This window comes from Chiloscyllium plagiosum, chromosome 5 (assembly GCF_004010195.1).
Source record: "Chiloscyllium plagiosum isolate BGI_BamShark_2017 chromosome 5, ASM401019v2, whole genome shotgun sequence".
NCBI classification, from domain to species: Eukaryota; Metazoa; Chordata; class Chondrichthyes; order Orectolobiformes; family Hemiscylliidae; genus Chiloscyllium; species Chiloscyllium plagiosum.
Window position 1 is genome coordinate 35,989,833 of NC_057714.1, and position 15,748 is coordinate 36,005,580.

The following is a 15,748-nucleotide window of genomic DNA, read 5'->3' on the forward strand; positions in this document are numbered from 1 at the left end:
CATTTAAAGTGATTTTCAAAAGAAGTACATAAAATATGAGAAAATAAAACATTTTCATGCAGCATTATGTTCAGGTCTAGAATGCTTTTCATGGACATGTAGTGAAAACCAGTTCAATTAAGGCATTCAAAGGGCATTAGATGATTATTTAAAGAGAAATAATTTCCAGAGTTGTGGAGAAAGGGCAGGAGGCTAATACAAAAGGCATGCTGCATGCTGTCAGGCCAGTGAAAGCAGGTCTCATGATAATGGAGCCAGTGGCTACTGATAGGGATGGGAACAGACGCTAACAAAGCTGGCATCAATGAGTGCTTGGCATTTCTCTGGTTCAGAGAGCTGTACTAATCCATGAGTCCTGTTTCAAGCCATGCATTTGAGTCTCCAATTGTAGAGGAAGAATGTAACACAGGTAATCAAAATGTATGCAATTTCATTTTCATCTCATAAATAAAAATAAAACCACTTTTCTGCCATATTTCAGCCAAAAGATTAGCTGCCCATTGCTATTTGCCCTCCTTCACTGATGGAGCACAAGATGCATCATGTTTTAGGTACTCACTGCATCCAATTAAATCAGCTGGTCCTTCCCCTAGATATTGTAGTGGGGTCAAGAATGGTAGCCATCAACATTCCATATGTGAGAGAGCATGACTGAAAACAATTGCCCCAATTTGATATAAGCCCAGAATTTAGCCTTGACAAGACTCCAAAGTCAGACTTTGCTTTGCTCCAGCACTTGATTAGAGTCTGACTCTAGATTGGATCAAAGTTTCCAACTGATATACCTTCATGGAATAAAACTGTTGGTTGCCAAGGTTACAGTTATTTTTGTAAAGTTAAAGAGAGACTACATTAGACTCTATTTACCACAATTAAGATATATTTTTTGTTGATAATGATCATGTAATCAGAACAAAAATATCAATTAATGCACAAAAAAAAAGACATTTGTTGCAATTTTGTTTCTCCATATAGATCACATTTTCCTCCGGAGCATTCATCCGTGCTGATGTGAGTGAATGGGGCATGAGTTTAACACTTAGAGCACCAGGTGCAGACTTCCAAAGTACCAGAGGTCTTTGTGGCACATTTGATGGAGATATGAATAATGATTTTCATAATTCAGATGAGCTCTTAGTTCAAGAAAAGATTGATAACCTTGATGGTTTCATTGAAGATTGGAGGTATGCATAAGTTTTAACTCAAGATGATGTATCAGTATGGTTGTTAATCTCACGGAGTGTAATATTATAGTACCCCAATTTTCATTCTAATACCTTCAATGGAATTATAATTAGATAATTCCACAATTATGATTTTGCAATGTAAATTATTCTTATTGTCAAAAGGTATTTTAACTGAAATGATGGATTGTTATAAAACTGAGTTTTATATGTATTTGACATATACCAATCGTCATTGAACTTGCAAAAGCAGTTATGACTAAGCTTTTTATTCGGTTGTTTCAGTATTTTATACAACTGTATAATCAAAAATGGGCATTTTAAGAAAAATGTGTATGAGAACAGAATACATAAATAAAAGTAATATATCTTTGAACATATCCTTCAGTTAACTAAAATGTGAACCAATAGAACTAGCCAGTCAATGTGCCAGATCTGTGAACAATGTATAATGTTCTTTCTGATTGTATTTTTACAGAATACTGCCTGGAAAGAGTCTATTTGATAAAACATCACCACCCTTACCTGTCAATGCCAAAAGAAGACGTTATTGTAGTTGCAATATTGATTCAGTTGTGCTGCAACAGTCTGCAAATAAACTTGACTTTTTTCCTCAATCTGGAGTTCCTTCAGCCTGCCCAAGCAGTGAAAATGTGAGATTTTCCAATTTGATACCAGTACTCGATGTCACAGCAGAGTACATCAGCACTGTTGAACTGGTTCGAGGAATCAGCAGACGCAATGTTCGAAAAAAACCTACAATTGCTGCTTTAAAAGATGTACATTACGCAAGTCTGAGTAAATTAAATCAAACCATTCATTTTGCAAGGGTGTCATATGTACGTCCCAGAGGGAACATCATGCTGAGAAAACAAGCGCTACCAAGGGAACACGCTAGAAGGAACAAACGTAAAGACATTAGCCACTATCAAAAAAGGCATCTTAATAATAGGAGATGGAAGCGGCAGCATTATTATGAATACTTGCCAACAGTCCCTTTTCAAAGTCTTACTCAGACAGACTTGGAGGGATTTAGTTACTTCTTTCCTGAGGATCATGCTTCTGAACTTCATCAAGAGGTCTTGCCTACTTGGCCTACACCTTCAGGACTGACAGAAGCTATGGCTTTTGATTTATGCCAGCAGACTGTAACGAACTCCAGTATAGGCCGAGCCTGTGGAGAGTTACTGGGACAACGATTAATGGATGTAATAGATATCTGTATCTTGGATCTTCACCTTAAAGGTGACCTCAGTTGGGCAAGCAGAGGTCTAAGTTTGTTAGAGAATGAATGTGAGAGGAAACTTCTGGAAGATGGTATCCATCGTGGAAGTGGTCATGGTGACTTCTCCAGTGTACCTCAAGATATTTTGTCAGCACTAAGGTGTCCCAATTCTTGCAGTGCCAATGGTGAATGTACTGAGTGGGGTTGTGCCTGTTTTTCAGGTTTCAGCAGCTATGATTGCAGTGTTTTAGTTGGTAAGTATTGTGAAAAGAAATCTAAATTTATCAAAGTTTTCAATTGCATTTGCAATCTATAGCAAATCTGTTGAGGTTTTGTGGAATTGTTAACAAATCGAGTAAATCCTTGAGGTTGCAGGTTCTGTTGTTGGTGCTCAGAATAGAACAGTACAGTATGGGGAGATACTGAGCAAAGAGGAGGTATCTGGCCAAGTGGGGAGAGCAAACCAGTTATAAATTGCATATTGTCATGACACCCATTCCTTTCTCTCTGTTTCCCACCTCTCACTTTGCTAATAATGAAAAATAGGAATAAAATATGTGTGTACTTGAAGAAAAACATTCAGTACGTTCGCAGTTTGGAAATGGCTTACATCCAACAAAATGTTTGGTTTTGCAAGTTTCAAATTTTGCATAGAGTACAATTTGATTTGCATTTTATGATATTAACATCGAAGATCAGCTTCCTGAAATCACAGAGTTGGAGAATTCTGGATTGTGTGATGTTCGGCAGTTTGACTGTACTTCTGTGAGGGTTTTTGGCCAGTGGTTCACGGAGTCTGCAAGTTTAACGTGTGAAATCATCAAGCTGCAAGTAAGTAAAGTTACGGGATTAAGTCTCTACTCAGTCGTAAGAAGTACACTGGGCTGCTTTGTTAAACATCTTCTAACATAAAGTTTTGCAGGAAGTTCTAAGTTGAATGTGAGATGTTTCTAAGATATTTAAAAAGTAGAATGCCTGGAATAACATGAGCATGCTATTTGTTTAAAAAACAGCAACTTGCCAAATTTGGCTCAATCTTTGAATATTGTACATTATATTGTAGCCATTGAAACAGAACAATTCCCATGTTTTATCCCAGTTTAAACTTTCATTGTAGATGTCTGTTTTGCTATGTATTTAACTCTATATAGTGGAATGATAGTATTCTGACATCACAGTTTCAGTTAACCAAGGCAAAATTCTGTAGTTGTGAAATCTGAAATAAACAGAAATTGCTGGAGAAACTCAGCAGGTCTGACAGCATCTGTGGAAAGAGGAACAAAGCTAACATTTCTAGTCAGGTATGACTTCTTCAGATATGAAGATTTTGAAATGTTATCTCTGTTTCTATCTGACAAATGCTGCAAGACCTGCTAGGGTTTTTTCACTCATTCAGCTGTCTTAGTTGTCTTTAAGTAACTAGAAATTTTGGCGGATCAAAAAGCTGAAGTTTTCACGCCTTAACTGAGCAACACTGCTGAACGTTAGAGTTCAGGACATGACAGCCACAAACAGATACTTATTGTTGTCTTGGATTTGATCCAACGCATTGACCTCAGCAAACCTCAACAAGCTGCAAAACCCATTGCCATTCTTGATATAAACTTTGTCTAAAATCCTTCAAGTCAACACAAGTCAGAGGGTATTACTGTATGTCTCTGCCTTCTTGACCTTGAAACCCAGTGCAAAGAATTGTAGAGTTACACCTCCTTGAACTAATGTAGTTATAGATAACAAAGAAAGTTAACTTTGAAAGAATTGACTTTCTCAAGGATCCATTAACTCTGCTCTGTTCCCAGTTCACTTGCTCACAGGCAAACAAGTTGCCAGTGGTATCCTTTACCCCCATAAGTCAACTTATGGCTGAGTTCTGTCATTTTCATGAGAATAACAACACTAGAGAGCCACAAGCTTGCTGTTCACCCAGCTCTGAGACAATGACTTTTTACTTTTACGTGTATATTTGTGTGTCTGTGTAATGCAGAAAGTCAATTCTTTTAAAGGTCACTTGACGGTATATTGGTGAACATATAAAATTTCAAGATTTCATGAACCTCAAGTGCTTATTGAAGTTGTTTGATTTTACTTCATAACACCAGAGCCATATCATACATGTAGATACATAACAAGATAGAATGTATGGCAATTTTGTATATATTTTATTACTTTTGTCTATCAAATCAAATAAAATTAATTTATCATTATTAATTGATTTTTCAAGTGCATAAATTAACTCCGATAACAAGTATCTTTATTTCAGAATTAAAATTAATATACAAATTAGCTAAAGTTAATTTTAATTTCCAAAGTAGCACCAGATGCAATTACAATTTTTTGATCAAAGCACTTAAAGAGACAATGACTGTTACAAGAGACAAATCTAATTGGGAAGATAATGCTTCATAATTCCCAAAGAAGGCCTTTTCGTCTATGGTTTGCGTGTGATATTGCCGTAATACTGTCACCTTCTTTAAAGTTGGTACTAATCAGAATCTGTTCACATTGTTGAGTCTAAGCCTTCAGTTACTGAAATACAGACAGTTATAAGACCTCAAATATGGAACATGGACACTTTCCAATCTTAATTAGCCTACCACCACTTTAAAGCAAAATGAAATGATCTACAAAAGTAGGTCAAAGTGAAGAAAATGAAATTGGGACTCTGTATATAGAAACTTAAAGAGCTAGCTGGCATGAGCTGTGTTCTGATTTTTAAAATTATGTCAGAATTAATGATCCATATTTTGATTTCTTTTATCTAATCGAGCATAGTACGTCAATGATGAATGGGTTCCAACTGTTTCGCAGTCGACAAAGGCGACATTTTTGAGTAATCAAGCTGTGGACTGCCAGATTCCAGCTGAGATTGGCCAATCATTTGAAAATATAGACCTCATTGATGACCAACCAATAGCAAGATGGCAAATCAAGGTGTGACACTTTAAACTTACAAATGCTGTGTGCAAAACAGTGTGATGAAGCTGAGTCCTCTCAATTTCAAAACATTGTCTGCAGTAATCAACTTGCATGAGATTGGAGCTTACATAACAACGGTTTTAGTTTGAACACATTTGTATGTGAGATGCAGAAACTCTTTTTTCTTCAATCTTTAATTTTGACTTAAGTTAAAAAGAAAAGTTGTAAATATTAACTTTAACTTGACTAATTTTTCTTTGTCCTTCAAATTTGAGGATTTTCATCTTCTGTTGTGATATGAAGATAGAAACAAGCACAGGTGCCCAAAAATGTTACTCTCAGAACAGTAATAGTTTAGTTCTGTTGACAATATTCATTATTACTTTGTATGTACCCTTATTTTTATGTCAAACAGATCAGGCGACTCTGTGTGGAGTTTGCACATTCTCCCTATGTCTGCATGGGTTTCCTCTGGGTGCTCCGGTCTCCTCCCACAATCAAAAACGTGCAGGTTAGGTGAATTGGCCATGCTAAATTGCCTGTAGTGTTAGGTGAAGCGGTAAATATAGGAGAATGGATCTGGGTGGGTTGCGCCTTGGCGGGTCGGTGTGGACTTGTTGGGCCAAAGGGCCTGTTTCCACATTGTAAGTAATCTAATCTAAAAAAAAAACTCAGATTTAAGCTCAATACTTTTCTTTGCATTTGAAATATGAATGACTAAATTTTGTACTACACTTGCCATCTCATTAGGGACAATGACTGGGCTCTTTGAAACTGTAGGGCCAATAGGAAGGCCTCCAATTCAAGAGGAACTATAGATTGTCTTTTCAGATATGGGAGAAAGAGGGTGCCTCCATCTCTAGTTCCCTTCTGTTACACCTTTAAAACATTATTTTTTTAAGAATTTGTCTAAGCTGCCATGCCAGGGAGTAAAAGTCCTCCACAGTGACCTGTGGCTGCAGATATTTGTAACCTTATTTTGGCAGTCCCTCGGGATTTCGAATGATTTGCTTCCTGATTGGGCTCTGAGATGGCTAATATGTCCAATTCATACTCTGCCAACTCTGCCGTATCAGGACAGATGGAGCTTGAAAGAACAGGTAGACTTGTGCGCAGTCTATGAAGCCTTAATGTCACCTCTGCATGAATTTTTCAATGTATTTGATGCCTTCCTGCTTGAAACTTCACCATTTATTTTCTCACAACCAGGTGCATCGAGAGGTGGCAGACATGTTTGACACCTCTTCAGAATGCTTTAGGGACATCCTAATGCATTTCTAATGTACTCCAGGGGCATTATCCTGCCATAGCCAATTTCTAAATAGAGCAGATACTTTGGGAGTCTGGAATGTTGGCCTACAAATAAATGTCCTGCCCAAATGAGCTGCTTTTGAGGAAGTACCCTTCAGTCCTAAACATGTTGGTTTGGGAGCAGATGCTGAAGTGGAACTGCTTTTCTTGTCCCTGGATTTGGAAGATCTTGAAAAGGTGCAGTGAGTGTTATTTCTCTAGTGCTTTGTGGTGTCTTCAGTATGTTTTTTCACACTTCTGAAGCACATAGGAGCTGTTTACTGCCTAGTAAACCATAACATCATTCGTGTGTTTGTTTGAAATTTTGGTCTTCAAATACCCTCTTCTTCAGTCAGCCAAAGGTTGAGCTGCCACACTGGAGGTGAGGATAAATGTTATTGACTGTTCCCATCTCCACTGTGAGGAAGGTCTCAAGGAATGAAAAATAGTCTTCCTTTTCCAGTATACCTCAGTTGTTGGTCATCATGGGAAGAGATGTGCTAGAAGAGGACCTCAACAGCAGGTTAATGACAAACCCACTTTCTTACTCTTTGAAGGAGTTGACAATGACCTTCAGCCTGGTTTCGGTGTAAAAACACAGACAGGTCAAGGATATATATATAAGCTCAATGGCTGGAGTTGCAGTGAATTTGATTTTTGATAGCTGATGATATAAATGGGACAGTTTCCTACCTGTTCTATTAATAGATCTCCATACTGATGGGAAATCTAATAGGTGGGGTGCAGTATTGGAGTGAGTAAGATAGAGAAAAAGGATAGTGTGGTGACAGAGCCTTGTTTGCCTTGAGTTTTCAGAGATAGGGTCTGTGGTAGGTCTGTTTGCGAAAGTTATGTCTTGCATGATAACATGAAGTAACTGGTTTGGTGACAGATTTGAGAGCAGCCAAATTTGAGAAGGATTATTCCCTGAACTTCCATGGTTGAGAAAGACCATGACACTGGTGCTGCTTGTTGAATTTTCTTTGATTTGCAATGCAGTGGAGCTCATTGCTGCTTCTCAAGGGGAGATAGATGTATTGTAACTTGAAGGAGCTGATTGACCACCGGGAGATGATGATTTTGGAGCTTCCTTGCAAAAATCCTCCATTTTGCAGACATCTCAGAAACTCCCCTGTCTTTACCACTGTTGAACTTGTTTCCTTTTCTCAAAATCATTATGATCACAGAATCCCTGAGATTGCCTGGCACTGTCCATTGTCCAGTTGAGAGATATGAAGTTCTATTGATGTGTTTAAGAATTTTACAAAGGATTCCATCTGCTCCAGTGCTTTTTTGCTTTTCGGTTTTTCAATCCCTGAACCAGTATGTTCCCAACACTATATCAGATCACCACAGCTCCTTGTGATGGTGGATTACACTCAACACATCATGTAGGTCTGGAGCATAGAGACCATTCAATCCCTCAAGTCTGTTCTGTCATTCAATGAGATCATGGATGCTCTGTTGTTTAACTTCATTTACCTTCCTTTAGGACAAATCCTTTAAAACCTTTGCTCAAGTGCATCTATCTCAGATTTAAAATTAACAACTAATCGAGCATCAATTGCCCTTTGTGGAAGAGAGTTCAGTGATAACTCCATTGTCGCCCAAGGAGAATCACTAATTAACCTCCCTATGGAGCTTGTTGAGCATGATTTTCCTTGGTAACAGACAATGGCCTGTTGGAACTCATCACCTGCGTCCTTGATAGAGCAGACCTGACAATGGCTGCAGGGGTGATTAACAGGTAGTGGTTAGCAGTTTCAAAAAAAGTGGGAAAAAATTGTGGTGATTTGGTGGTCTGAAAGTTGCTCCATTGTGTGTGAGAGCACTTCTGGGTATGAAAAAATAAAATAAAATAAAGCAGATCTGAGAGGATCATGGTGGTATGTCATTGGACCAGTAACCCAGCATCCCACGTTAATATTGTGGAGACCTGGGATTGAATCCCATCAGGGCAGATCATGACATTTGTATTCATTTTAAAAAAATCTTGCCTTTAAGTTTGGTCCAATAGTAACTATGTTGTCACTTTAAGGGGGAAAAAAAGTAAAGCAGACCTGAGGGTTCTTGTGGCACTGTGGTAGTGTCTCAGAGGTGTGCAATCATATCTCTGAATAGGGCAATTAGAAAAATGGGTTAAATAAAAAAATTTTAAAACAAAATATTATAAAGCAAACCTGCCCCTTCCTGCTTTCCCTACACCTCCCTCATGTTTGATGGTTTACACAGTCTGTAATGGGTTTTGCATGTAAATAATTAGTTAGCTGTACAAGTGATAATTAGTAAATGGAAAAATCAGCATAATGATTTGGTTGTGGAAAACCATTCAGTCGTGTGTAGGAGCATGTCCAGGTACTTAAACAAAAGAATAAAGCAGACCAAGCACGTGGTATCCACCAATGTCCTTAGGGAGAGCTGGGCACCATGGGGGATAGTGTTTTTATTTCTCCCTCCAACTCCATTTTCACTTAGACTCTTCCCACTTTCCCTACCTGACCCTCACTTTTTTTTGATGGTTTGTATTGCTGGGGCTTTGCACGCAAATACCCAGTTAGCTACAAGGGTGGTTTACTGATGCTGGGTAACAGTCAAAAACAAAAAAAAAGTCATGGTGATTTGGTAATTGGGAAAAAAAAGTGTTCAATTGTGTGTAAGACTGCTTTTAGATATATGAAAATAAAAATCAGACTTAGCTCTTTCCACTCTCCCTCACCTTTGATGGTTTGCATCGCCTGTAAAGAGTTTCACTTGTACACACCTAACTGCAACACAGGTGATTTACTGGTGATGGTTAGTGGTTAAAAACAAATAAAAGGTTTTGGTGATAAGAAGAACAACCATTTGATTGTGTGTGATAGCCCTTCCATATATCTGTTTTTAAAAAGTACCTAAAGGCCTCTTGTGATGTAGTGGTAGTGTCCCCACCTCTGACCTAGGGGGGTCTGGATTTAAGTCCCACCTGGGGACTGAGTAGATTGATTAGAAAATATACTTATAAGTAAAGCAGACTGAGGAATGCGACTCTAGAGCTGTTTACCCCAGTCTGGGACTAGTCGTTGTACGCCACGAGTAGTAGCTCTATTTTGGTGTTCAACACGAAATGATATTCCTTTTCAGTCAGGCTTCCTGAGTTATTAGAAATTCCAAACCCTCACCCTTTGTATGTAGATATACTTCCTACCCTCTCTCCTAAATGGTTTGGTCCTAATTCTTAGCCTATGGCTCAAGTACTAGAATCACCAGTCAGTGGAAACAGTTTATATATTCAATATTTTCCTGTTATGATCTTGACTACTTTGTACAGATTACCACTTAACCTTCTAAATTCTAAAGAAAGCAGGCCTTATTCAGGCAAATAACTTAACTCCTTCAGTCCAGGTATCATTCTTGTTAACCTATGTTGTACTCTCTCTCCAAGGCTAGTATATCCTTCCAAAGGTGTAGTGCCCATATCTGCTCTCGGTACTCCAAGTGGGTAACCAGGATTTTATATAGCTGCAGCATAACCTATGAATCTTTATACTCCAGTCCCCCAGGTCTAAAATCCAATATTCCTCGAGCATTCTTGATTATTTATCTCTGGTCAGCATGGACAAGTTGGACCGAAGGGTGTGTTTCCATGCTGTAAATCTCTGTGATTCTATGACACTATTTCATGCATCTGTTTGTGGCATTTTAAAGATCTATGCACCTGAACCCCCAAGTCTCTGCATTTGACTTAAACATTTACACTCTCCACTGACAATGTACAATGGTAAGAGCATATACCATCTGCAAGATGCACTGCAGTATCTCACCAAGGCTTTTTCAACAGAACCTTTAAATCTCTGGCCTCTACTACTTAGAAAGTCAAGGGCAACAGATGCATGAGAACATCAACATTCGCAATCTTCCTCCAAGCCCCACTTCATCCTGACTTGGAACTCTAACACATTCCTTCACAGTGGCTGGGTCAAAATAAGTGCTCCTTTCCTGGCAGCGCTAATGTGTGTCTGCCAATACAGGCTGAAGTTATTTAAGAAGATGACTGACCACCTTTCTGAGGGCAATTGGGAATGGGCATAAATGTTAGCTTTGCCAGCAATGCCTTCATCCTATGAACAAATAAAAGTTAGTTCCATAAATTTGTGATCACAGCATATGGGCACGGATGATATATAGAAATGACAACAATGTCAAATTATAAAATTATTCATAAATAAAATAATGTGTCTATTTGTATTCCACAGAAGTATAATTTCTTTTTCTCTGACAGATTTCAAATGATGGTTACATGTATAGCAACACTCGGGTTTTAACAGTCTTTAATGGAGCTTGTCAAACATGTGTGCCAAGCTCTGGACTCTGCACTTTAAAGGTAAGATCAGAAACTGTGCTACTGACCTGAAAACATTATTTTACACAGCAACAGCAAGAGGTTGAAGAGTCTGTTTTCTGCTGATGCATGATTGATTAAAACACAAGCTGGTAGTGATCAGTCTTTGCATTAACTGTTGTCAGTCTTTTGAGCACAGCTGGGTAGTTTTTATACTACTGGGTAGGAGGCCCTGATATTTGAGAGTTCAAATACCACCAAGAAACATTGTGAAGTTGAATTTAATGTATCTAGCAATTTCTGAGTTGGCACCAGGAGAGGGAAAAGTCAATTGTTTGGATTTTGCTTTGATAATAACACCATCAGTGTTATTGACTATGAGCAGATCTAAGGCTCCCTCCCCAAGTTATCATCAGAAGTCAGCCAGTGCCCCCAATTTCACACTGAGAACACTTCTGCACATAATATTTATTCCTTTGAGGTCAGTGCAAAATTATAATGTTCAGCAAAACCACAACCTTCCAACAAACAATTCGACACAGAACTCCTGAGTAAAATGTACCTTTCCCTTTCAGCCTGTTGGATTATTCCAAGTACTCTTAAGTGTTTCACAGTATTTGGTGAAGTTATAAAATTGTAAACCATGGCTATAAAGAAAATACAAAGATGAAGGACTCTTAGTTATAAAGACAGGATCTAAAAAATAGCAATATTATTCGAGGCTGATAAGAAAACGACATGGCACCAGATTTTTCTGAAGAAAAAGGGAATCATAGAATCATTCAGTGCAAAAGAGGCCCTACGGCCCATCACGTCCATACTGCCAAAGCTACCTGAATCAATACTAGTCCCACTTTCCAGCATGAGCCCCCCCAGGCTTGAATGTTATGATATTCATACAAATATTTTTTTTTAATTGACGTTTCTTGCCTTAACTACCTTCCAAGGCAGTTTATTTCAGACCCCATCATCATCTGAGTGAAAACAGTTTTCTTCAAATCTCCTCTGAACCTCCTGACTTTCACCTTAAAATTAGGCCCCCTCATTATTGACTCTTCAACTAAAGGGAATAATTGATTTTTATTCACCCGATACATGCCTGTCATAATTTTATACACCTCAATCAAGTCCCCCTTAACCTTCTCTGCTTCAAATAAAACAGCCTCCGCTTATCCAGCCTTTCTTCATCACTAAAATGCTCCATCCTAGTCATGTCCTAATGAATCTCCTCTACACCTTCTCCAGTGTAATCATATCCTTCTTGTAGTGTGACCAGAACTGAACTGTGGCCTTATAAAAAAAGGCATGTATATCTTCAAATAGCACCTCTGCTCTTTATAATCAATGCCATAATTGATTGAGAGAAGTGTCCGATATGTCACCTGAAGTACCTTATTTACCTGTCCTTCCACCTTCGAGGATTTGTGGACAAGTATCCAAAGATAGAGAGTTTCCACTCTGAAAATCTCTCATGTTAAGAATGCCTCTGTCCACCCTACTTGAGTTTCAGACAGAAATGGGCAGATTGCAAGAATAGCAGTCTCGAAGATCCACCTATTTACTGCACATTGGCATATTTACAGTCTTGATTGTTAGAGTCTCAGTCACTCAACTCTGATATTTCCTCCATCCCCACTGCCTTTATTTCTGCTGAGCGTCTCATGCTCCCTAGAATTTGTAAGTCCTCTTCCCTCTTTCCCCAGTGCAGCCATAACTATCTTTGGGCTCAGCCAAGTGTTTGTAATGAGGCTGAAAGTATATCTGGCCATCTGTCCTGTAGATATACTTGCTTGATGGTCCTTATGCTTTGCTGAACAACAAATGGCTAATGCATTTTGCTCCCCTCAAGCAATCTTTACACAGCCTGTATAGGGAGGTATAAACTTTGTGATTAACATAAATATTATCGTGTAATAACCTGAAGTGGGAATAGGGGATGATTTGCTGCTTATCTTTCAAGATTCATCCTCTGGACGATTCCTACAGGTTGGAGGGTTATGGTTAGGGTTCACTCATATAATCTCTCTATTTATGAAGGGAAGCAAAATGATTGGGAATTAGAGAAAAATGCTAGAATCCATTACAAATGAATTAATGGATGAATTTTTGGCAAATAGTGGCAAGATTAGACAGAGTCAAAATGGAATTACGAAAGGGAAATCGAGAACATAACAAATAGAGTAGATAAGATGGAATCAATGGATGTGGTTTATTTGGATCTTCAGAACGCTTTTGATAAGTTCGCACATAAGAAAGTAGCATGTAAATTTAAAGCGCAAGGGATTTGGACTTTAATGCCTCTTAGCATATTGACATGGATGCAGAATTGTTGGCAGACAGAAAGCAAAAAGAGGTGGTGTTGGCTTAGTGGTATTATCACAGTATTTTTTAAACGCACAGACCCAAGTAACATTATGGTGTCCCAGGTTCAAATCCTACCATGGCAGATAGTAAATATTGAATTCAATAAAAAAAAACTGGAATTAAGAGTCTAATGATGACCATGAATCCATTGTCGATTGTCAGAAAAACCCACCTGGTTAACTCATGTCCTTGAGGAAGGAAAACTGTTTACCTTACCTGGTGTGGTCTATAGCAATGTGGTTGACTCTTTCCTGCCCTCTGGGCAATAAACGCTGACCCAGCCAGTGATGCACACATCCCGTGAACGAATTTTTATTTAAAACGTTTTTTATTCCTGAATGGTGGGCAATGATGAGTGGGTACCATGGGGATCAGTGCTACATCCCAAGCTGTTCACAATATAAATTAAAATTTGCAGATGACCCAAAGCTGAGAGGGAGGTTGAGCCGTGAGGATGATGCAGAGATTCTTCAATGTGATTTGGACAATCTGACTGAGTGCACAAACGAATGGTAAACACAGAATAATGTGAGATTATCCACTTTGGGAGCAAAAATAGGAAAGCAGATGATTATTTGAATAGCTATAGCCTGAAAGAGGGGAATGTGCAATGAGACCTGGCTGTCCTTGAACACTGTTTGCTAAAGGTAAGCATGCAGGTACATCAGGCAGTCATTAAGGCAAAGGATATGTTGGTCTTCACAGAGAGAAGATTCAACTACAAGAGTAGGGATGTCTTCCCTCTTTGTGCATGGGCCTAAGTGAGACAACACCTAAAGTACTGCATGTAGTTTTAGTCTCCTTATAGAGTCATAGAGTCATTTCTGAGGCGTCATGTTCCAGAAGCTGGGGTCACAGTGTAAGAACGTGGAGTGTCTGGCCTCCTCTTGCTCCTATTTTCTGTTTCCTTTGAAAAGCATTACCTGTCTGTTTACTTATAGAATCATAGAGATGTACAGCATTGAAACAGACCCTTCGGTCCAAACTGTCCATGCTGACCAGATATCCCAACCCAATCTAGTCCCACTTGCCAGCACACGGCCCATATCCCTTCAAACCATTCCTATTCATATACCCATCCAAATGCCTCTTAAATGTTGCAATTGTACTAGCCCCCACCACTTTCTCTGGCAGCTCATTCCATACATGTACCTCTCTCTGTGTAAAACGTTGCTGGCAGCTCATTCCATACATGTACCTCTCTCTGTGTAAAACGTTGCCCCTTAGGTCTCTTTTACATCTTTCCCCTCTCTACCTAAACCTATGCCCTCTAGTTCTGGACTCCCCGCTCCAGGGAAAAGACTTTGTCTATTTACCCTATCCATGCCCCTCATGATTTTGTAGACCTCTATAAGGTCACCCCTCAGCCTCTGATGCTCCAGGAAAAACAGCCCCAACCTGTTCAACCTCTCCCTAGAGCTCAAATCCTCCGATCCTGGCAATATCCTTGTAAATCCTTTCTGAACCCTTTCAAATTTCACAACATCTTTCCGATAGGAAGGAGACCAGAATTGCAAGCAATATTCCAACTGCGGTCTAACCAATGTCCTGTACAGCCGCAACATGACCTCCCAACTCCGTTACTCAATACTCTGACCAATAAAGGAAAGCATACCAAACGCCTCCTTTACTATCCTATCTACCTGCAACTCCACTTTCAAGGATTGCACAAGATGGAGAGGCATAAAGTGAATGTATTTGTTTGATTTCCAGCTTATGAGAAAGTAGGAGATGCAATATATTTCGAGAGGAAAATTGCTGTTTTTCTTTCTTCTTGAGTCACGACTAGTATTTCCTTTGGATTCACAATGTCTCTAAATAAGTGTAAACTGATCTATTAATAGCACAGTCTTAGCTCCATCAGAATTGGTGGGGTAAGAGATGTTGGAGGGTGGTTGAAATAGTCACCCCCTCCTGCAATTAAACCAAGAAGGGCAGGAGAGCAGTATGTGAGTTCACCAACCAACCATAACCTTATATTAGAGTGGCAAAATTGCTGAAAATAGCAGTAAGCAATTGAATCCCAGAAACAGATCATACTCATCATTCTAAAGGCCTCTTGGTTTGATATGATATGACTGTTCAAAAAAGAAAATTGGGCTGTGACTTAAAGTTTTTAGGCGTATGGGCAAGTCAAAGTGGATAGATATGTAACAGAGATAGTGGGACTAACTGACATACATGTTATGATCCCAGCTGATGGTTCTACTGGGAGAAAGTGAGGACTGCAGATGCTGGAGATCAGAGCTGAAAATGTGTTGCTGGAAAAGCGCAGCAGGTCAGGCAGCATCCAAGGAGCAGGAGAATCGACGTTTCGGGCATGAGCCCTTCAGGAATGAAGAAAGTGTGCCAAGCAGGCTAAGATAAAAGGTAGGGAGGAGGGACTTGGAGGCGCATTGGAAATGCGAAAGGGGGAAGGAGGTTAAGGTGAGGGTGATAGGCCGGAGTGGG

At 39.1% G+C, this 15,748-nt stretch overlaps 1 protein-coding gene across 3 annotated transcripts in view; it reads left to right on the forward strand.

Moving 5' to 3' along the window:
* vwdel (von Willebrand factor D and EGF domains-like) overlaps window positions 1–15,748 on the forward strand; it is a 207,413-nt gene that overhangs the window by 129,558 nt on the left and 62,107 nt on the right. For all 3 annotated transcript variants that reach the window (XM_043689848.1, XM_043689850.1, XM_043689849.1), the window contains exons 11-15: window positions 976–1,184; window positions 1,663–2,663; window positions 3,104–3,240; window positions 5,182–5,340; window positions 10,874–10,975. In XM_043689848.1, coding sequence (XP_043545783.1) covers window positions 976–1,184; window positions 1,663–2,663; window positions 3,104–3,240; window positions 5,182–5,340; window positions 10,874–10,975 — 1,608 coding nt within the window. The remainder of the gene's footprint in view (window positions 1–975; window positions 1,185–1,662; window positions 2,664–3,103; window positions 3,241–5,181; window positions 5,341–10,873; window positions 10,976–15,748) is intronic.